This window comes from Rhinoderma darwinii, chromosome 1 (genome assembly GCF_050947455.1).
Source record: "Rhinoderma darwinii isolate aRhiDar2 chromosome 1, aRhiDar2.hap1, whole genome shotgun sequence".
NCBI classification, from domain to species: domain Eukaryota; kingdom Metazoa; phylum Chordata; class Amphibia; order Anura; family Rhinodermatidae; genus Rhinoderma; species Rhinoderma darwinii.
The window spans coordinates 269554626-269578445 of NC_134687.1; the positions used below are offsets into that span (position 1 = coordinate 269554626).

General features: G+C 42.6%; 1 protein-coding gene across 1 annotated transcript in view; it reads left to right on the plus strand.

Annotated features, from left to right (window-relative positions):
- The window catches only part of SMIM24 (small integral membrane protein 24), a 200601-nt gene extending 179704 nt beyond the window's left edge, over positions 1-20897 (plus strand). Inside the window, exon 5 of the mRNA XM_075853072.1 lies at positions 20756-20897. Within this exon, the coding sequence (XP_075709187.1) occupies positions 20756-20897 (142 nt within the window). The remainder of the gene's footprint in view (positions 1-20755) is intronic.
- The last annotated feature ends 2923 nt before the right edge of the window (positions 20898-23820 follow it).

Here is a 23820-nt window from a genome sequence, read left to right on the forward strand (position 1 = left end):
TTTATTTACTTCCTTGGATGTCAATACATTAATATTTCCCTATGTTGCTCTTCAGTTATATTTGGACCCCACATGTAAGATAAAGGTATATCAGGATTCTTTCGAGATTTGTGCAGGCATTTCCTCTCCAGCAGACCTCCTTATTGTGTTAAGAGGGAAGAGGATTTTCAATCCTCCTTTTCTTTGAACGATTGAAGGATTGCCTTTTCTTGGACCAAAAAAATATCCAGCGGGTTAAACATTGGGAAGCTTCTCAAAAATTGTTATTATGTTGGTATTTGACGCCTTCACATTTCGCAAAGTCCGATACTTTCTACTCGGAGTTGTGCTGGAAGTGATGTGGCTGCAAGGATACATATTTCAATATGTGGTGGCAATGTCCGGAGGTTTATTCCTTTTGGATTAATGTATTCTATATCATCTCTCACATTTCATCTTGCACTGTTTAGCCTGATCTGGCTAAGGCCTTATGTTTTCTTAATATGCACACTATCCCACATCATTCTCAAATGGTGTCCAGTCATATTATTATCGCGGCTCGATTGTTCTTAGCCAAATCTTGGAAAATACATACTCCCTTCTCTACCACTGAATTAGTTAATCAGGTAAATACCTCCTTTACTATGGAACACATGTTTGCTTTGAGATCTAATAGGCTTTCTAAAATTATCTCACTATGGGAACCATGGACCAACTATCTCTCCACTTCTCCACATGGGGCTCATACTCCACCTCTACTACCGCCTCTAGTCTGACTTTTCTGTTACAATATGCAGCTATTTAACCCCTTCCCTATTTGGCCACTTTTGACCTTCCTGACAGAGCCTCATTTTTCAAATATGACATGTTTCAATTTATGTGGTAATAACTTCGGAATACTTTTACCTATCCCAGCGATTCTGAGATTGTTTTCTTGTGAAACATTGGAATTTATGTTACTGGCAAAATTTGCTCGATACGTTCAGTATTTAATTGAGAAAAACACCATAATTTAGAAAAAAAAATTAGCATTTTTCTCAATTTAAATGTATCTGCTTGTAAGACAGGCAGTTATACCACACAAAATTGTTGCTAATTAACATCCCCCATATGTCTACTTTAGATTGGCATCGTTTTTTTTAACATCCTTTTATTTTTCTAGGACGTTACAAGGCTTAGAACTTTAGCAGCAATTTCTGACATTTTCAAGAAAATTTCAAAAGGCTATTTTTACAGGGGCCAGTACAGTTGTGAAGTGGCTTTGAGGGCCTTATATATTAGAACCCCCCAAAAAGTCACCCCATTTTAAAAACGTCATCCCTCAAAGTATTCAAAACAGCATTTAGAAAGTTTCTTAACCCTTTAGACGTTTCACAGGAATTAAAGAAACGTGGAGGTGAAATTTACAAATTTCATATTTTTTTGCAGAAATTAAATTTGAATCCATTTTTTTTGTAAGACAAAAAGTTTTACCAGATAAATACAACTCAAATTTTATTGCCCAGTTTCTGTAGTTTTAGTAAATATCCCACATGTGGCTATAGCATGCTACTGGACTGAAGCACCGGGCTCAGAAGCAATGGAGCACTTAGTGGATTTTGGGGCCTTATTTTCATTAGAATATATTTTAGGCACCAAGTCAGGTTTGAAGTGCTCTTGCTGTGCCAAAACAGTGGAAATCCCCAAAAAGTGACCCCATTTGGGAAACTACACTGCTCAAGTAAATGATTTAGGGGTATAGTGAGCATTTTGACTTCACAGGTTTTTTACAGAAATAATTGGAAATAGGCCGTGAAAATTAAAATCTACATTTTTCAAAGAAAATGTAGGTTTAGCGATTTTTTTCTCATTTCCACAAGGACTAAAGGAGAAAAAGCACCACAAAATTTGTAGAGCAATTTCTCCCAAGTAAAACAATACCCCACGTGTGGTCATAAATGGCTGTGTGGACACACGGCAGGGCTTAAAAGGGAAAGAGCGCCATTTGGCTTTTGGAACTCAAATTTAGCAGGAATGGTTTGCGGAGGCCATGTCACATTTGCAAAGCCCCTGAGGGACCAAAACAGTGACAATGCCAAAAAAGTGACTCCTTAAGGAATACATCTGTGGGTGTAGTGAGTATTGTGACCCCACAGGTGTTTTATAGATTTTATAGAATTGGTCAGTGAAATAAAAACAATCCTTTGTCTTCAATAAGACGTAGCTTTAGCTCAAAATTTTTCATTTTCTCAACAAATAAAGGAAAAAAACGACCCTAACATTTGTAAAGCAATTTCTCCCTAGTACAGTAAACCACATTTGTGGTCACAAACTGCTGTTTGGGCACACAGTAGGGCTCAGAAGGGAAGGAGCGCCATTTGGCTTTTGGAGTTCAGATTTTGCTGGATTGTTTTCTTGGCGCTATTTAACATTTGCAAAGCCCCTGTGGGACCAAAACAGTAGAAACCCCCCAGAAGAGACCCCATTTTGGAAAATATACCCCTCAAGGTATTCACCTAGGGGTGTAGTGAGCATGTTAACCATGCAGGTGTTTTGCAGAAATCAGTGTGCACTCAATGTTGCAGAGTGAAAATGGGATTTTTTCCATAGGTGCCAATATGTGGTGCCCAGCTTGTATGCTGTGTTTCCAGGTTTTAGAAACACCCCACATGTGACCCTAATCTTTTGCCTGGACATTTGACAGGGCTCAGGAGTGAAAGAGTACCATGTGAATTTGAGGCCTAATTTGGCGATTTACAAAGTATTGGTTCACAACTGCAGGGCTCAGATGTGAAACAATAAAAAGAAACCCCTAAGAAGTGACCCTTTTTGGAAACTACACCCCTTAAGGCATTTATTAAGGGGTGTAGTGAGCATTTTCACCCCACAGGTCTTTTCCATAAATGAATGCGCTGCGGATGGTGCAAATTAAAAATTAATATTTTTCCCTAGATATGACATTTCAGTGGCAAATATGTTATGCCCAGCTTGTGCCACTGGAGACACCCACCCCAAAAATTGTTAAAAGGGTTCTCCCGGGTATGGCGATGCCATATATGTGGAAGTAAACTGCTGTTTGGGCACGGTGTAGGGCTCAGAGGGAGTGGCATTTAGCTTTTGTAGGGCGGATTTTGCTTGGTAGTAGTTTTGTTTGAGTATTGCTGGTGTTTTCGTTTATAATGTGGTGGCATATGTAAGCTGGGCAGAGTATATCAGGGGCATAGTCTGGTGGTATAATAATGGGGTAAAAAAACTATAAATTATCCATAGATGTGTGCTACGCTGTGAAGCAATCCTTTCTGCACAGTCCAATGTCACACTGATAAATGGTGTCCTTTCTTATCCCCTTTTTGGTCCACATTCCGCACCTTTGCAGTTTGGGGAATTTTGCTAGGAAAGTGTTGTACTGCTATAATACGGGCACCGTCGCTTTCAGCGGATATGTTTGGGCCCTACCCTTCCCGGTTCCCTAATTTTAGGTCCTTGATAAATAGCCTCTTGAAACAGAAGAAATGTTCCCCTTGGACCTGCACAACTGCATATTTTTCTTTCCTGACTTATTGGAGCCTTAACTAATTTTATTTTTTCATAGACGTAGTGGTATGAGGGCTATTTTTTTGCGGGACGAGCTGTAATTATTGGTACCATTTTGGGGAACATGTGATTTTTTGATCCCTTTTTATCCTATTTTTTGGGAGGCTAGGTAACCCAAAAAAACGCAATTCTGGCATAGTTTTTCTTTGTTTTTTTTATACAGTGTTCACCCTGCGTTATAAATTACATGTTAACTTTATTCTGTGGGTCAGTCCGATTCCGGCGATACCTAATTTATAGCACTTTTCTATGTTTTAAAACATTTTGCACAATAAAATTACTTTTGTAAAGGGAATGTATTTTTTCTGTCGCCAAGTTGTAAGAACCATAACTTTTTCACTTTTTCGTAGACGTGGCTATATGAGGGCTTGTTTTTTGCAAGACGAGCTTTAGTTTTTTTTAGGTACCATTTTGAATACGTGATTGTGATCACTTTTTATTTCAATATTTGTAGGGCAAAGTGACCAAAAAACAGAAATTCTGGTATAGTTTTTTACGGGGGTTTTTTACGCTGTTCACCACGGTCAATAAATAATATAACATTTTTATAGCTCAGGCAATTACGGTCGCGGCGAAACCAAATACGTATGTTTTATTAATTATTTTCAATAATAAAGGACTTGATAAGGGAACAGGGCGATTTTGTTTTATTTTATTACTTTAAAATTGTATTATGTTTTCAAACTTTTTATTTTTCATTTTTTTTTACACTTTTTTATATATTTTTTTACACTTTTTTTAAAGTCCCACTGACGGCAAGCCAATTAGGCTTCGCCTCCCGGTGGGGCCTAATCGGCTTCCGTAATGGCAGAGCAGGAGACCATTGGGTCTCCTGTAGCCATATCAGCCGTTGCCAACCCTGATTGCCTGTCAGGGATGGTGATCTGCTAGAAAACGCTAAGATGCAGCGATCGCTTTCGATCGCTGCATCGAAGGGGTTAATGGCTCCGGTTCCTGCCGTTACAGGTGTAAATCATGTTTTCAGCACGGGACAGTTGTCTGGCAGCGAGGCAGGGACTCCTAGCATTGTACATAAGTATGATGCTAGGAGCCCGGCTCCCTGCACTGTGTTCGGTCCGGGACTTGCGGCCGAAATACGTCCGTCAATTACGGACGTAATGACCTCATGTGAATCCAGCCTCACTGTCACAACTGTGGGGAATATGGACAGTAACCTTGTAGCAGCTGGTCAAACGAAATGTCAATAATAGTCACTAGGACAAGAGTACTTGAATAGCTGGCTTGTGCTGGTCAATCAAAAGCTGGCTTGTGCTGGATAAACGGAAGGTGGCTTCTGCCGGACTATCGGAAGCTGGCTTGTGCAGGATAATCGGAAAGTGGCTTGTGCCGGACTATCGGAAGCTGGCTTGTGCGGATAATCGGGCTTGTCTTGGATACAGGACATGGATACTGAAGTCGTCTCGGACGCTGGACTTGGCAAGGACACTGGACACGGATACTGAAGTCATCACGGATACTGGGATTGACAAGGACACCGGACACGGATACTGAAGTCGTCACGAACACTGGATTTGACAAGAACACCGTATACTGAAGTAGTCACCGACTCTGTACTTGACACCGTACACGGATACTGGATATATGATACAGGATAACGCTAGGGAACCTTTGCAGACTGACAGAGGTTAGACGGCAACATTGCTCACGCAATGAGGAAGTAGGCAAATTTCTTCTTAAAGTCTTGGGTGTGCATGAATTGGTCTGGGACGAAGTTCCTGGTGCACGCGCTCTCATCCCCGGTCTTAAAGGGCCATAAACAGGAGGAGAGAGCAGTGTGCGCCGGCATCTTTGAGAAAGGAGATGCCTGCCAGGTTTCAGAGCCCTGTGGTCGTGGCTGCTCTTAGGTGGGAAAAGCCGGAGGTCAGCAACCGCGGGTATTTCACTCACAATGCGCCGACGGTTAAAAATCTATTATTGCGTATATCATCATATTAATGGCATTTCCCTTCCTTTTTAAATACCAAACATTTATAGATATGTTTTAAACAGCATGGGATAATTATACAATATATAATTCAAGTCATTTAGATAATCTCTTATCTTTTGGAACCTGCTAAGGTAGTAATCAGGGGTAAAATTATATCCTTTCTTTCAAACAAAAATAAAAAATTTCAGAGATATCAAATAGGTTAAGGGCAGACTACAGATTAGCATACACAATTTTTAAAGAAAAAAGTAATACACAAAATAATTTCAAAATGCAAGACAAAAAAACTCTTTATGAGTACCATCTTAATAGCATGGCACAGTTCTCTAAAACAAAAAATGATTTATAGATATGGTAATAAAGTTAGTAAGTATGACTAATCTGATTAATAGGGTTAAGAAAACTATTCACATAAGAGCTATGAAAAACAAACAGGGTATCCTTCATTTCCATATTGGTAAGATTATGGAGACATTGGTGGACAGCGCCAGATTAAGGTTGGTGGAGGCCCCAATTATTTTAGTTTTTATTAAAGAAAAAAGCAGCCCAAATAGGCGCTGAATACAAAATATATAAAACATTTAATTAATGTACACATCATTTAATATTGGTAGGCCACATGCAATTATGATTTTTTTTCTCTTTATTTTCTTCTCTCCGCTCTGTGCACACCCTGTTTTGGCCCTACAAAAGTTTCTGACGTAGGCCGACGGAGGCCGAAAGAATGTCCTTTTAGCCGCCATCTGTCATGTCCGTGGCTGCGGGCCGTCAGTTTCACTCTCCCCTTGACGGCCACAGCCATGGGTCGGCGAGCGCTGGCCCCTGTCTCCTCCTCAGGAGATGCCAGCGCTCATTTCCACTCACCTCGGCCGGATTCCTGTAGGGTGTGCGCGCACGCTCGTGCCCATTTTTAAAGGGGCAGCGCGCACACCGGACTTTAATGAAGTATCAGCCCATGGGTACCCTGAACTATAAGAGGGGTTCAGCCCCTTGCTTCTATGCCTGAGCGTTGTTGTCGTACCCTAAGTGTGTCTATGCGATGGTCTCCTAGTGTGTTCCTGTTCCTGTTCCGTTTCCTGTTACCTATATCCCGTGCTATCCTGGTCGTGTACCGTGCTGAGCCAGAGTAGTGCTGTGCCGTATACCACGCCTGTCCTGCTTCCCCACGCCTGACGTCTGCCTGCTGCCTAGTTCCAGCCGAGCCTGCCTTGCTACTGTCCGAGCTGCCACATGTAGCCTATACGAACTATAGACTTTAACCTGCGCCCTGTTGGCCAGCTGCAATACCGCCAAGGCGGTACGGCCCAGTGGGTCCACGAACCCTATGTGACACCATCGTACTGGTTTGCATTAGTATACCTTTCTTTTTTTTTTTTTATTAAAAAGCGTACACTATTCCATCCTGTGGTATCCCGCAAAAAATACATATACCGTGCAGTATAAAAAATTTTTTTACCTGTAAGAGATCATGCACACGACCGTAAAAACACCCGTTATTGCGGGTCGTAATTACGACCCGCAATAACGGGCTCATAGACTTTTGTTAGCCACGGGTACCTTCTCGTTTTCTCACGAGAAGGTGCCCGTGCCGTTAAAAAAATAGAACATGTTCTATTTTTCTATTTTACGGGCCGTGCTACTATACTTTATAATGCCCGCCCGTGCTCGTAATTACGAGTCGTAATTACGAGCACGGTCGTGTGCATGAAGCCTATGCCTAGAGGTGATGTATGATACTTACATAGTTACATAGGTTGAAAAAAGACACAGGTCCATCAAGTTCAACCTTTCTCAATAAATTACCCATCATTTATTGCTTGATTAACCTCTTCCTGCACTGCACCGCAACTGTACGTCCTGGAGAGGGTTTGCTTACCGTTCCAGGACGTACAGTTGTGGAGCGGTTCCCGCCGCACACTGTCTTAACGGACAGTGTCCGGGAACCAGGAGGTCAGCTGTCCTCGACAGCTGACACTCCAGTCTTGCTGGTCAGCGGACCATCTCCGCTGATTTTGGCAATTAACCCCATAAATGCGATCGCCGAATTTAAGGGGTTTGAAGCACATCGGCAGCCCCCACGAAGTGATTGTGGGGGCTGCCGATGCTTGTCGTGGCAATCGGAGGCCAGGCAATGGCCTTCGGGCTGTCATGTATGGAAGCCTCGGAGGAGCAGCCTCCGGCCGTTCCTTCTAGGCTTCCTGTCAGTGTGACTGTCACGTCACAATGACAGAATACATTACACTACGTAGGTAGTGTAATGTGTTCTAGCAGCGATCAAAGCTGCAAGTCTCGTAGTCCCCTAGTGGGACAAGTAAAAAAAGAAAAACAAAGGTTATAAAAATGTTTTGACCCCTTCCCGCACCTTGACATTACTGCACGTCAAGCTGTGCAGTAATTTCGTGCACCTTGACATGCAGTTACATCGGCATTTTAAAAGTTATCCGCCACGCGGCGCAACACCGCAGTGGCGGTTAACTGTGCAGTCTGTCTGCCCTGATGTCCGGGCAGAGTACAAGGGACCAATCGAAGCGGTCCCTTGTTAGAGAGGCTCCGATTGGTTAGTCTGTACAGACTTAGGCCTCATTTACACGAGCGTATTATACGCGCGTGCGACGCACGTGCTTTTCACGCGTGTCGTACGCACCTATAATAGTCTATGGGGCTGTTTAGACGATGCGTGAATTTTGCGCTGCGTGAGTGCGTTGCGTAAAACTCACGACATGTTCTATATTCTTGCGTTTTTCACGCAACACGCACCCATTGACTTCAATGGGTGCGTGAAAACAACGCATGCCACACGGACGGTCCTGCGTTGCATGCGCGAAAATCACGCAAGAGCTGTCAAACTCCTGAATGTAAACAGAAAAGCACCACGTGCTTTTCTGTTTACAAACATCCAAACGGAGTGTCAAATTCGAGATGAGCGCACCGAACTTCACCGGGTTCGGCCAAACTCGTTTTGACCGAAACCGGTAAAAAATGTTCGGGTACGCGACGTCAGGAGACAGTCACTGTCCACGGTGCTGAAAGCGTTAAACTGGTTCAGCACCATGGACAGTGACTTCCGCTCCGAAAATCCATGAACCTGTAAAAAAAAAAAGACGTTCTGACTTACCGATAACTCCGGTCCGACCTCCCGGGATGACAGTTTAGTCCAAGTGACAGCTGCAGCCAATCACAGGCCAAGCACAGGCTGCAGCCAATCACAGGCTGCAGCGGTCTCATGGACTGCGGCGTCATCCTGGGAGGTGGGGCCGGATGACAAGAGAGGGACGCGTCACCAAGGCAACGGCCGGGAGCCCGGACTGGGGGAAGCAGGAAGTTCTTGGTAAGTATGAAAGTCTTTTTATATTCACAGGTTGGTGTATATTGTGTTCGGCATTCACTGTCGAGGGTGCTGAAAGAGTTACTGCCGATCAGTTAGCTCTTTCAGCACCTTGGACAGTGACGGGCGTCGACTAGCCTCATCTCTATGATGGCGGCTGCGTGAAAATCACGCAGCCGCGCATCATACACGGATGACACACGGAGCTGCCAAGTGCCTTTTGCGCGCGCAAAACGCAGCGTTTTTTGCGCGCGCAAAACGCACACGCTCGTGTAAATGAGGCCTTACAATTCGGAGCGGCTCTGATCTCCTCTGTTGGAGTCAGGCAGTCGAGGAGATCAGAGCCTGCAGACGTCGTGTGCAACAAGTGTTTGCAAAAAAAACACTTAAAATCCACATTAACCCCTTGATCACAGTCTCTAACTGTGATCACCCCCCTCCCCTCCCAGTCTATAAGGGAGCTTTTCGTTTGTTCTTTTTTTTTTTATTAAAAAAAATCTAAAAAAAAACTTTAGTCAGTGTTAGTTTAGTCAAATCTAGTCAGTGTCAGTTTAGTCAGTATTAGTTTAGTCAGCTCTAGTCAGCGTCAATTTAGTCAGTGTTGGTCAGCGTCAATTTAGTCAGCGTCAGACCGCCTGTTAGTCAGTATTAGATCGCCCGTTAGCGTCAGATCGCCCGTTCGTCATCGTCAGACCGCCTGTTCGTCATCGTCACACCGCCTGTTAGTCAGTGTCAGACAGTTAGTCTCCTTCAGTTAGCGTCAGTCAGTGTGTGATTGTCAGTTAGTCATCGTTTTTTTGTAAGTGTAGTTTAGTGTTAGTCAGTTATAGTGTCATAAAATAAAAAAAACATATATTAGTGTACATTAGAGTTAGTATTTAGTGTTTTATGTAAAAAAAAAAGACAAAAAAAAGTTATATTCTACATTTTTTTTGTATACACTTTCTACAGTATACAAGTGTACTTAAACATTTACTATACACAAATAAAAATAAAAAATGGCCCAAAAACATTTTTCGCAGAGGAGGCGTAAGAGATGCTCGCATCGGACACAGATACTGCGAGTGATGCTGGGTCCGCTTTTGTGCTGTCCTCCTCCTCAAGTGACACGGAGGAACCTCCTCACAGTCGCAGGAGAGTTAGTGTTCAGGTTACACCTGCACCTGAACCTAATTGGTTGCCCCCAACTTCCTACACACCCCAAGTACTGAACCTTTCTGCTGCTGCAGGGGTCCAAGACCAGACAGCAGGGCTATCTGAAATTTAGTTTTTCCAGCTCTTTTTTTCGGACAGAATTGTAGACAAAATTGTTGAGCAAACGAATCTTTGTGCTCAACAATTTATTGCTGTCAACCCCGGTAGTTTTTTATGCCAGGCCATACATGTGGCACCCCACCGACAAAGCAGAAATGCTGCAGTACTGGGGATTGGTCCTAAATATAGGCCTAACAAAGAAGCCATCGGTGAGGGCCTATTGGTTCACTGATATTCTTTACCACTGCCCCTTATACTGCATCACAATGCCAAGGGCTCGTTTTGAGGCAATACAGAAGTTTTTACATTTCAATAATAATTCCCAGTGCCCCCCCAGGATGACTCCAATTTCGATCGACTCCATAAAATAAGACCCCTTATTTCCCATTTGGCGCAAAAGTTTTCCATGTCATATACCCTTGGAAGAGAAATTGCCATTGACGAGTCGATGGTGCATTTCAAGGGAAGGGTGAAGTTCAGGCAGTATTTGCCCAACAAACGTGGCATGTATGGCATCAAGATCTACAAGTTGTGTGAGTTGGGTCGGGCTACACACATACTATTAGAATATACGAGGGAAGAGACAGTCAGATTGAACCCCCAAACTCTCCACCCATCCTGACCACAACTGGGAGGATTGTCTGGGACCTCCTGCACCCACTGTTTAATCAGGGGTACCATTTGTATATAGACAACTGGTACACAAGTGTACCCCTGTTCAAAAACAGTGGTGTGTGGGACGGTCCGCAAAAACCAGAGACAGCTCCCAAAAACCCTTCTAGGCCAACCCCTGCAGTGTGGGGAGAGCAGGGCGCTCCAAAACTAAAGGGTCCTATTTTTTTAATTCAGGGACAAGAAGGATGTGTTGATGCTAACATCCATTCATGATGCCACCTGCTCTCTTGTTGCAACACCCACCACCACGTCTGCATCCAGGCATATAACAAATTTATGGGGGGAGTGGACCTTTCTGACCAGATGCTCAAGCCGTACAATGTCATGTGGAAATCCAAAATTTGGTATAAAAAAACTTGCGGTGTACTTTATCCAAATGGTGATGTACAACTCCTTTGTAATATACAGGAGCACTGGTCAGGAGGGGACATATCTGGAGTACCAAGAGAAGGTGATCAAATCCCTTCTCTTTGGGAATGTGGCAGAGGTAGGAGAAAGTTCTGCCTCTGCTAGTACTGATGTCCCCAGGATCGTTCCAGGGCAGCACTTTCCTGTTGAAAAAATCCACACCCAGCTCCTACAGCGATCGCTGTGTCCCCGCTGATTAACCCCTTAAAAGCCGCGTTCTATAGAGATCGCGGCTTTTTAGGGGTTAAGCTGCCATCGCCGGCCTGCTACGCGATAGCGGCCGGTGATGGTGACTATGGCAACCGGACACCAAACAATGGACCCACTATGCTTGCTGTCAGTGAGTAGCTGACAGTTCTAATACACTGCACTACGCATGTAGTGCAGTGTATTAGAATTGCGATCAGGGCCTCCTGCCCTCAAGTCCCCTAGTGGGACAAAGTAATACAGTAAAAAAAAAAAGTTAAAAAAAGATGTGTAAAAATAAGAAAATAAAAGTTTTAAAAGTATTAAAAGTAAAAATCCCCCTTTTTCCCTTATCAGTCATTTATTATTAATAAAAATATATAAACAAACAAATAAACTATACATAATTGGTATCGCCGCATCCGTAACGGCCTGAACTACAAAATTATTTCTTTATTTATCCCGCACGGTGAATGCCGTAAAAGAAAATAATAATAAACCGAACCACAATCACAATTGTTTGGTCACTTCACCTCCCAAAAAATGGAATAAAAAGAGATCAAAAAGTCGCATGTACCGAAAAATGGTACTTATTGAAACTACAGTTCGTTTACGCAAAAAATAAGTCCTCGCACGGCTTTATTGATTGAAAAATAAAAACGTTATGGCTCTTAGAATAAGGTAACACAAAAAGTGAATGATTGTTTACAAAACGTATTTTATTGTGCAAACGCCATAAGACATAAAAAAAAACTATAAACATCTGGTATCGACGTAATCGTATCGCCCCGCAGAATAAAGTGAATATGTCATTTATAGCGCACGGTGCACGCAGTAAAAAAAAAAGAATACAAAAACAATAGTAGAATTGCTGTTTATTAGTCACCACGCCACCTAAAAATAGAATAAAAACGGATCAAAAAGTTGCATGCACCCCAAGAAAACTACAATGGATTCCTCAAGGGGTCTAGTTTCCAAATTGGGGTCACTTTTGGGGGGTTCCCAATGTTTTGGCACCACAAGACCTCTTCAAACCGGACATGGTGCCTAATAAAAAAGAGGCCTCAAAATCCACTAGGTGCTCCGTTGCTTCGGAGGCCGGGGCTTCAGTCCATTACCGCACTAGGGCCACATGTGGGATATTTCTCAAAACTGCAGAATCTGGGCAATAAGTATTTAGTTGCGTTTCTCTGATAAATCCTTTTGTGTTATAAAAAAAATGGTATAAAGAGGATTTTCTGACAAAAAAAAATGTAAATTTCACCTCTACTTTGCTCTAAATTTCTGTGAAACACCTAAAGGGTTCATAAACTTTCTAAATGCTGTTGTAAATACTTTGAGGGGTCTAGTTTCTAAAATGGGGTATTTGATAGGGGTTTCTAATATATGGGCCCCTCAAACCAACTTCAGAACTGAACTGGAACCTAAAAAAATAAATAAATGAGGCAATACTTCGCTTCTTACATTACACTGATAATGAGCCGTGCCCACCCCGAGATGACCCCAGTTTTGACCGTTTGTATAAACGGAGACCCCTATTAGACCGTTCCAGTGCCCGGTTTTCCCAAGCATACACCCCCGAGAAGTGTATTTCTATTGATGAGTCCCTGGTACATTTTAAAGGGAGGGTTCAATTCCGTGAGTACCTGCCGGGTAAGAGGGCAAGGTATGGTGTGAAGATGTATAAGCTGCGAGAGTGCATCAGGGTATACCTACAGGTTTAGGATATATGAAGGAAAGGCCACCCCCAAACCAGACTGCATCCTGGACTACAATAGGTACATGGGAGGGATGGACTTGTAAGATGAAATACTGAAGCCCTACAGCGCCATGCGGTGTGGTATAAGAAGCTGGCCGGACACATCATACAGATGGCATTGTACAATGCGTACGTGCTACGTCGATGTGCAGGCCAGATGGGAACTTTCCTGGAATTTCAAGAGGTGATTATCAAGAACCTAATCTTTAGGGACCAAGAAGGGGGGGCACCCAGTACTTATGGAAGCGGGGCCACACGCATCGTACCAAGGCGGCAACACTTTCCAGGAGAAGTTCTCCAAACTGGCAAGAAGGGAAAAAGTCAAAAGAGGTGCAAAGTCTGCTATAAGAGGGCGATAAGGGATAACACAATATATCAATGTGACACGTGTCCCGAATAACCAGAGCTCTGTATGAAAGTCAGTTTTAAAATTTATCATACATCCCTTGGTTTATAATTTACCCCAATTTTACTTACCCTGATGCACTCCGCACAGCTTATCCCCCCTCGTCTTTCCCCTCTGAGCCCTGCTGTGTGTCCAGGCAGCTCATAACAGCCACATGTAGGGTATTGCCATACCCGGGAGAACCCACATTACAGTTTATGGGGTGTAGGTCTCTGGTCAAAATTCTCACTACACCTCTACATGAATGCCTTAAGGGTGTAGTTATTAAAACGGGGTCACTTCTTGCGGGTTTCAACTGTACTGGTACCTCAGGTGCTTCTGCATACATGACTTCGCACTAGAAAATCCCCAGTAGGCCAAATGGTGGTCCTTTCCTTCTGAGCCCTCCCATGGGCCCAAACTGCAGTTTATCACCACAAATAGGGTATTGCGGCACTCAGAACAAATTGCGCAACAGAATGGGGTATTTTGTTTCTTGTGAAAATAAGAAATTTTCAGCCAAAACTACATATTATTTGAAAAAAATAATTTTGTTTTCATTCCCAGCCCAATTAAAATAAGTTCTGTGAAAAAACTATGGCGTCTAAATGGTCACATTAACCATAAATGAATTCCTTGAGGGGTGTAGTTTCCAAAATGGGGTCATTTGTGGTTGGTTTCTATTGCTTTGATACCTCTGGGGCTCTGCAAATGCGACATGGCACCCGAAAACCAATCCAGCAAAATCTGGACTCCAAAGAACACACAGCGCTCCTTTCCTTCTGAGCCCTCCCATGGGCCCAAATGGCAGTTTATCACCACAAATGGGGTATTGCCGCACTCAGGACAAATTGGGCAACAAAATGGAGTATTTTATTTCTTGTGAAAATAAGAATTTTTGAGCTAAAATGACATATTATTGGAAAAAATATATATTTGTTTAATTCCCAGCCCAATTCAAATAAGTTCTGTGAAGAAACTATGGGGTCTAAATGGTCACATTACCCATAAATGAATTCCTTGAGGGGTGTAGTTTCCAAAATGGGGTCACTTTTGGTGGGTTTCCATTGCTTTGATACCTCTGAGGCTCTGCAAATGCGACATGGCACCCGAAAACCAATCCAGCAAAATCTGGACTCCAACAAACATATAGCGCTCCTTTCCTTCTGAGCACTCCCATGGGCCCAATTGGCACTTTATCACCACAAATGGGGTATTGCCACACTAAGGACAAATTGGGAAACAAAATGGGGTATTTTGTTCCCTGTGAAAATAAGAAATTTTGATCACAAATGACATTGTATTGGAAAAAATGAAATTTTTCTCATTTCACAGCCCAATTCAAATACGTGCTGTGAAAAAACTGTGCAGTCAAAATGGTAACAACAACCATAAATGAATTCCTTGAGGGGTGTAGTTTCCAAAATGGGGTCACTATTGGGGGATTCCTACTGTTTTGGCACCTCAACACCTCTTCAAACCTGGCATGCTGCCTAAAATATATTCTAATAAAAAAGAGGCCTCAAAATGCACTAGGTGCTTCTTTGCTTCTAGGGCTTGTGTTTTAGTCCTCGAGCGCAGTAGGGCCACATGTGGGACATTTCTAAAAACTGCAGAATCTGGAAAATACATGTTTAGTAGTGTTTCTCTGGTAAAACCTTCTGTGTTACAGAAAAAAAAATGAATAAAATTGAAATTCAGCAAGAAAAATGAAATTTGCAAATTTCACCTCCACTTTGCTTTAATTCCTGTGAAATGCCTGAAGGGTTAAAAAACTTTCTAAATGCTGTTTTGAATACTTTGAGGGGTATAGTTTTTAAAATGGGGTGTTTTATCAGGGTTTCTAATACATAGGTCCCACAAAGCCACTTCAGAACTCAAGAGGTACCTTAAAAAAAAGGTTTTTTGAAATTTTCTTAAAAATATGAGAAATTGCTGTTAATGTTCTAAGCCTTGTAACGTCCAAGAAAAATAAAAGAATGTTCAAAAAACGATGCCAATCTAAAGTAGACATATGGGAAATGTGAACTAGTAACTATTTTGGGTGGTATAATCGTCTGTTTTACAAGCAGATGCATTTCAATTCTGAAAAATGCAATTTTTTCAAAATTTTCTCTCAATTTTGCAATTTTTCACCAATAAACACTGAATATATCGACCAAATTTTACAACAAACATGAAGCCCAATGTGTCACGAGAAAACAATCTCAGAATCGCTTGGGTAGGTTTAAGCATTCCGACGTTATTACCACATAAAGTGAAATATGTCAGATTTGAAAAATGGGCTCTGAGCCTTAAGGCCAAAACTAGGCTGCGTCCTTAAGGGGTTAAAGAACCCTTTCCGATATTGACGTATGAAACGTCTTTCCTCCGCACGCAATGAATGTCTCCACGTCCTTTGTAGAGTCCTTGGGGTATGTTCACATGGCCTATTTTCGGCCGTTTTTCAGGCTGTAAACGGCCGAAAAACGGCCAAAAAATTGGAAGCAGAATGCCTCCAAACATTTGCCCATTGATTGCAATGGGAAAAACGGCGTTCTGTTCCGATGGGCCATTTTTTTACGCGGCCGTTTTGAAAAAAAAGAAACGGCCGCGAAAAAGAAGTGCAGGTCACTTCTTGGGACGTTTTTGGAGCCGTTTTTCATAGACTCTATTGAACACAGCTTCAAAAACGGCCGTAAAAAAACGCCACGAAAAACGCAGCGAAAATCGCGAGTGGCTTCAAAAACGTCTGAAAATCAGGAGCTGTTTGAAAACAGCTCCATATTTTCAGACATTTTTGAGTTTGCGTGAGAACATACCCTTGGAAAGAACACATTATGTGCTAGTTCTTTTGTATTGACCACACATTTCTTTATACATGTTAATAAGATCACCTCTAAGGCATCTTTTTTTCCAAGCTGAACAAGCCCAATTTCTCTAGCCTTTCATTGTGAGAGTATGTTCACACGCATACTTAAAAATGTCTGAAAATACGGTGCGGTTTTCAAGGGAAAACAGCTGCTGTTTTTCTGAAGTTTTTTATGCCACTCGTGATTTTCGCGTCGTTTTTCGTGGCGTTTTTTACGGCCGTTTTTGGAGCTGTTTTCTATAGAGTTTATGAAAAACGGCTCCAAAAACGTCTCAAGAAGTTCCATGCACTTCTTTTTCGCGGCTGTTTTATACGTAATAAAACAGCCGTTTTTCAAAATGGCCGCGTAAAAAAACGGCCCATCGGAACAGAACGCCGTTTTTCCCATTGAAATTCTGCTTCTGATTTTTTGGCCGCTTTTTGGGCGTTTACGGCCAGAAAAAGGTACGAAAATAGGCCGTGTGAACATACCCTAAGCAAAACCTCCCATCCCATTTAATAATCTAGTTGCCCGCCTTTGAACCATCTCCAGTTCTCCTATATCCTTTTTGCAATATGAAGCCCAAAACTGAATTGTATATTCAAGATGTTGTCTTACAAGGGATTTAAAGAAAGGTAATATTACATTTGTATCATAGGTTTTTATCTCCCTTTTTATACACCCTAAGGGCTCGTTTACACGAGCGTGTTATTCGTCCGTGCGACGCGCGTGATTTTCACGCGTGTCGTACGGATCTATAATAGTCTATGGGGCCGTGCAGACAGTCCGTGAATTTTGTGCAACGTGAGTCCGTTGCAAAAAACTCACGACCTGCTCTATATTTGTACGCATGTCACACGGAAGCACTTCCGTGCGAACAGCGTGATTCGCGCTATAGCTGTGAAAAGGATGAATGAAAACAGAAAAGCACCACGTGCTTTTCTGTTTACAAACATCCAAACGGAGTGTCATAATGATGGCGGCTGCGCGAAAAGCATACAACCGCGCATCATATGCTGAGGCCACACGGAGCTGTTAAGTGCCTTTTGCGCACGCAAAACGCAGCGTTTTTTGCGTGCGAAAAATGCACACGCTCGTTTAAACGAGGCCCAAAAGACTTGCTTTTTCAGCTGCTGCTTGACATTGAGTGCTGCTGGTTAGCTTATTTGTAACCAGAATACCCAGGTCCTTCTCTTTTTCCGTTATCCTCAGCTTTATTCCATTTAATGTATATGGATTAATACTATTATTGCATCCTAGGTGCATTACTTTACATTTATCAACATTAAATTTCATCTGCTATGTTTTTGCCCATGCTGCCAGCTTATCTAGGTTTTTCTGTAATATTTTATAGTCAAGCTGAGGTTTAATTATCCTACAAAGTTTTGTATTGTCAGCAAAAACTGACACCTTGCTATCAATCCCTTCCACAAGGTCATTAATAAAGAGATTAAAAACAATTGTGCCTCACATCGATCTTTGTGGTATCCCACTGCTGAGTTCAGCCCATTTTGAGTAAGTACCATTTATAAAGACTTTCTGTTTTCTGTCCCTTATCCAATTCTTTTCCGACATGCTTACATGGTTCCCCAGTCCCTGCGTCTGTAGATACAGAACAAGTCTGTTGTGTGCAATAGTATCAATAGCTTTTGAAAAATCCAAATAAATTGCATCCTTTGCATGACCAACATCCAGATTTTCACTTGCCTCTTCGTAGAAACCAAGCATGTTAGTTAGGCACAACCTGTTTTTCATTAATCCATTGAAGCCACCAGGGGTGTAGCTAAAGGCTCATGGGCCCAGGTGCAAAAGTTCAGTTTGGGCCCCCATACGCATCTTCCCTCTAACTTTCAGCTGCAATGCTGGGTCTCTAAAGTAACCCATCGATGCAGCACTTGCAGCCAGGGAGGTTGTTACAGTCTTAAAAGATCAGGGGCACAAGCCCCAACTCGTATGTTTTGCTTCCCCCTCAAAACAAAAATATATACATCGGAGACGAATAAAACAACTTTTATAACACAGCAGGCTTAAAGCGGCACAGTTCCATGTATGATAGTATACCTAAATAATGAAGTCCCCAAATAATGGTCATATACCAGCTCTATGCAGTGAAAAATTAATACACTATAGTTTTATCCCGTGACTCACAGGAGACGTCTTCTCCGATTTCCCTTTTCTACTCTATGCAGACCAGACCGGCATGAATTCTTCCAGCCACAACTTGTCTCTTCACACAAACTACAAATTATGCTGCTATCCCCAATAGCCCTCTTAGTGCCCCCTCCACCTTAACAGTGGCCCCATTTGTGCCCCAAACTGTACTAGCATCCCCTTTTGTGCCCTACAAAGTAATAGTGCCCCCACCACAAAGTAATAGTGTCCCACCACAAATTCATAATGACTTTTTTGTGCCTTATACAGTAATAATACCAACTTTTTGCCCCCACAAAGGGATTGCTGCCCCCTATGTCCTCCTATACAGGATAAATTCACCCTGGGAAGTTGATAATTTTATTAATTGCAACATATTTAAAATGGTTTTCCCAGAATCATACATTATCACCTATCCACAGTATATTTGATAATTTTCTTATTGCTTGAGGCGATCGAGAGACCAGGGGTCCCAAACCCTCAGATCCTTCTCACTACACCCCTGCAGTAAAGAGGAGCTTGAATGGAGCGTCTGTTGAGCATACACCCGCCGCACCATACACTGTCTATGACAATGATGTAAACAGCCGAGTGCTGTACTCGGCTGTTTCTGTCATTCCCATAGACTTCGAATGGAGCTGTAGAGTGCACAACCACTGCTCCATTCAATGTCCTGCTTACAGTGAGGAGGAATGGGGGGTACGGGACCCCAGTTCTCATGACTGGTGGGGGTCCCAGCGATAACAAAATGATCACTTATCCTAAGGATAGGTGATAATTTATGATTCTGGCAAAAAAAAAACAAAACGTTAAGAAAATGTCCCTGTTACTAGATATTATCTAATAAACCTGTAGGAGCAGCCTCTTTATTATCTATAGTTTCCTAATGGACTTTGTGTTTCATATTACAGCACAACTCCAGACCTTCCAAATGTGCAGTCATGACCCACAGTAACCTCTAGCCCCCTTATCAGTGTCTTCCCCATAACTGGAGGCTGTAGCTGTCCTGTAATGAATTATGACCCTCAGTAACTGTTATCAGTGTCCTGTCTGCGCCACTCTCACTGCTGAATCCTCTCGTTCTGTCCTCTATTTGCAGGATAGAAAGAACAGAGAGAAACAGCAAGATCAAACACAGTATAGGAAAAAAAAAACACTAAAGAAAGACAATGTAATTACATGAATGATGCCTGTCCTGCACTCACATAGATGTTGGGGGAAACGAGCTGCCATGAGACAACATGAGCTTCTTCCTTACACAGCGTGCGGCAGCGTGTGTATCTAGACTCCTCCTCCACTGTCTCCTCCAATCCAGTGCCTCAGAGCACAAGAAGGGAGGGGGATTACACACACTGATAAACACGCTGCTGCACCTGCGCTGTGTAAAGATCAAGTTTATCTAAGAAGTAATGATACGGTCACTCTAAGTGTGGCGAGGGGGGCCCGTTCACAACTGCGACCGCTGCGACCCCTATAGCTACGCCACTGGTATCCACTGTATGGCATAAGTCAAAGACATCCATTTAACTTATACGTTATAGGCTTTTCAACAGCTTTTTATGACATATACTTTAAATGGATACCATATTAGTCGATTGGTGACAGATACCTGTGACAGATGCCTAATAGTGGCATCCATCACCCATAGACGTTCTGTGTAAGCTGTCTTCAGCCTCACAGGGAGCGCTGATCACAGCCGAAGATGCAAAGCGTTCAGCTAAGTACTTCTGCACCTTCGTTTCAGCAACAGTGAGGGTCTCAGCACCTGGACCCCAACAATCCAGACTTTTGATATGTCTCTAATACATATCAAAAGCTTATGAAAGTGCAGTCACTCTTTAAGGGTACATACACACTCAGTGTAAACACTGCAGAATTTCCATCCGAAAAAAACCACATAGTAAAGACATGCAGGAAATTGACCTGTGGTGCAGATTGTCAATCTGCAGCATGTCAATTTCTCTTGGGAAACTCTGTGGAATTTCAGTGTGTGGATGTACCCTAAAGAAGAGGTTACAGCCAACATTCAGCTCTGAGGAGGGCAGGAGGAGGCAGAGGCTGCTGTACTCTTTTAGCATATTGTGTGTATCATTTGGCACAATGGAAAAGCAGACCACTATGGTAGCATGTTAGTGACTGATTCACAAAAAGCATAGTTGCTTAACGGATTTATTTACATATGTGTGCTGAAGGCTTTTCAGGTATATGTAGAATATTATTACATATCTCATTTCCACTTGTGTGTCTTTTACAATTCACATTTGTTGTATACCACTTACAGATTTAACGTGAATGCCTATGAAAATGATGCACTTGATGAAGAAGCATTGGAAGACAAGCTACAAGTTCTTGAGGGAAACAAGAAAGCCATGGGCAAGTGGGAGGAAAATGAAAACTATGAGCCAAAGGTCACTGCAATGTGATATTACTATCGTTTTATTACCTTTACTAGTAACTAAAAATTGACGTATTTGCTGCAAACAGATTTGTTTAATTAGACCATTTATCCAAAACTGATGTAGCTGGAACACAAGCAATAAGAATGTGTTAATTCTGTATTATTTTTTCATTGGCTTTAGAGTGGCTCAAGTACATAGGAGACTTTGGTAAATGTTGTTTATATCGATATCTAAAAGAAAGCATTGATGTATAAAACACAAAGCATTGCAATGAAGGGCAGCAGTAACATACAAAGTTTTAAAATAAATAAAACGTTAAAATGTTCCAGCAAGTTTCTGTGATCATTTATTTCACTTGCCTGCATATGGCATAGTAATAACTGAAATGCCACCAAATAATGAAATGCCACATCTTAGTGCTAGTGAGGGCATGTGCACACGACCAATTTTCAGGCGTAATGGAGGCGTTTTACTCCTCGAATTACGCCTGAAAAGATGGCTCCAATACGTCGGCAAACATCTGCCCATTGCTTGCAATGGGTCTTACGATGTTCTGTGCAGACGAGCTGTCATTTTACACGTCACTGTCAAAATACACTGGCATAACATGACGGCTCGTCAAAAGAAGTGCAGGACACTTCTTGGGACATTTTTTAAGCCGTTTTCTCATAGACTCTATTGAAAACAGTTCCAAAAACGGCCGCGAAAAACGACGCGAAAAACGCGAGTATTTTCAGACGTATTTTGTTAATCGTGTGAACATACCCTGAGGGTATGCTCACACACAGAGTCAAAAACGTCTCAAAATACGGAGCTGTTTTGAAGGTAAAACAGCCCCTGATTTTTAGACGTTTTTTGAGCAACTCGCGTATTTCGCAGCGTTTTTGCAGCGTTTTTTACGGCCGTTTTTGGAGCTGTTTTCAATAGAGTCTATGAGAAAACGGCTCCAAAAAGTCCCAAGAAGTGTCCTGCACTTCTTTTGACGAGCCGTCATTTTACACGCCGTATTTTGACAGCGACGCATAAAATGACAGCTGGTCTGCACAGAACATCGTAAGAGCCATTGCAAGCAATGGGCAGATGTTTGCCGACGTATTGGAGCCGTCTTTTCAGGCGTAATTCGAGGCGTAAAACGCCTCCAGTACGTCTGAAAAGAGGTCGTGTGCACATACCCTAACTCTGACCTGTCTTTAGTTTACCCATAGTTTTTTTGAAGCCGGAAATGACACAAGCAAATAGCAAATACAACTCAACAAAAGAGGTAACAAGTATGAACATAACTGCTCAATTTTTCCACAAGTGCCTCTTGGGTTTTCATAGGGACATGTTGAAACCAGGCCCAGATACATACCTTCCAACTTTCAAGTATCGTAAACAGGGGCAACTGATGCGGCGCACATCTTTTTTTTTACTTTTAAGCCATACCTTTGACCACGCCCAACCCCCAGCTAAATACACCCACACAGTATCATGCTCCCATACTGCCTCTCCACAGTATAATGCCCCGATAGAATCCCCCACACAGTATAATGCACGTATAGCTGCCCCCACACAGTATACTGGCATATAGCTGCCCACACAGTATAATGCCCCCATAGCTGCCCCATACAGTATAATGCCCCCATACAGTATAAAGCCAACACAGATGCCCCCACACAGATGACCCTATACAATATAATGCCTACACAAATTCCCCCATACAGTATAATGCCCCATAGCTGCCCCATACAGCATAATGCCACCACAGTTGCCCCATACTGTATAATGCCTCCATAGCTGCCCCATACAGCATAATGCCCACACAGATGTCCCCATACTGTATAATGCCCACACATATGACACCATACCGTATAATCACCCATAGCTGCCTATACAGTATAATGCCCCCATAGCTGCCCCATACATTATAATGCCCCATAGCTGCCCCATACAGTAAAATGCCTCCATAGCTGCCTCATACAGTAAAATACACCCATAGCTGCTCCCATACAGTACAACGGCCCAAAATCTGCCCCAAACAGTTTAATGACCCTAGAGCTGCCCCCATACATTATAATGCCCTCATCAGTTTAGCTGCCACCATAGAGAATAATGTCCCCTTAGCGCGACCATACAGTATAATTCTCCATATTTGCCCTCATACAGTATAATGTCGCCTTAGTTGCCCCCATACAGTATAATGCTCCCTTAGCTGCCCCTAGTACCGGTGCCCACATATAAAGTGTCATTGTAGTTAGCGCCACAGTGCCCATGTAGATAGTGCCACACCCTTTTGAAGATAGTGTCACCCCACTGTATACCGTGCCTCTAGGAGCAGAATCCCCAACCAGAGCATCAGCCACACTGTGGCCGGGGATTCCGCTCCAGGAGGAGCCCCTGATGTTACTATATGCACAGTGACATCAACCGAAATATAAAAAAGTTTTGCCACTAGGAAGGGAAGGGACATAGCACATCTGCTGGAAGTGAGGGCGTTCGTATTAAACCAGGTGAAAACTTTCCCAGCAAAATTTCCCAAACTACAAAGGAGGAAAGAAAAAAGAATACCGTTTATCAGTGCGACACCGGCCCGTGCATATCAGATTGATTCACATCGTACCACACATCTATGGATAATTGTATTATTTACCACATTATTATACCCTCTTATTATGCCCTGATGTACTCCGCAGATTACTTATGCCCCCACATTATAAACTGAAATACCAGTAAAACTCAAACAAAATCCACACTCCAAATGGCGCTCCTTCCCTTCTTAGCCCTACAGTGTGCCCAAACAGCAGTTTACATCCAAAAGTAAGGCATTACCATACCCGGGAGAACCCACTTAACAATTTATGGGTTGAGATTCTCCAGTGGCACAAGCTGGGCATAACATATTGTGTTGTAAATAGGCATATCAGTGGAAAAATTGCAATTTTCACTTTGCATCATCCACTGCGTATTG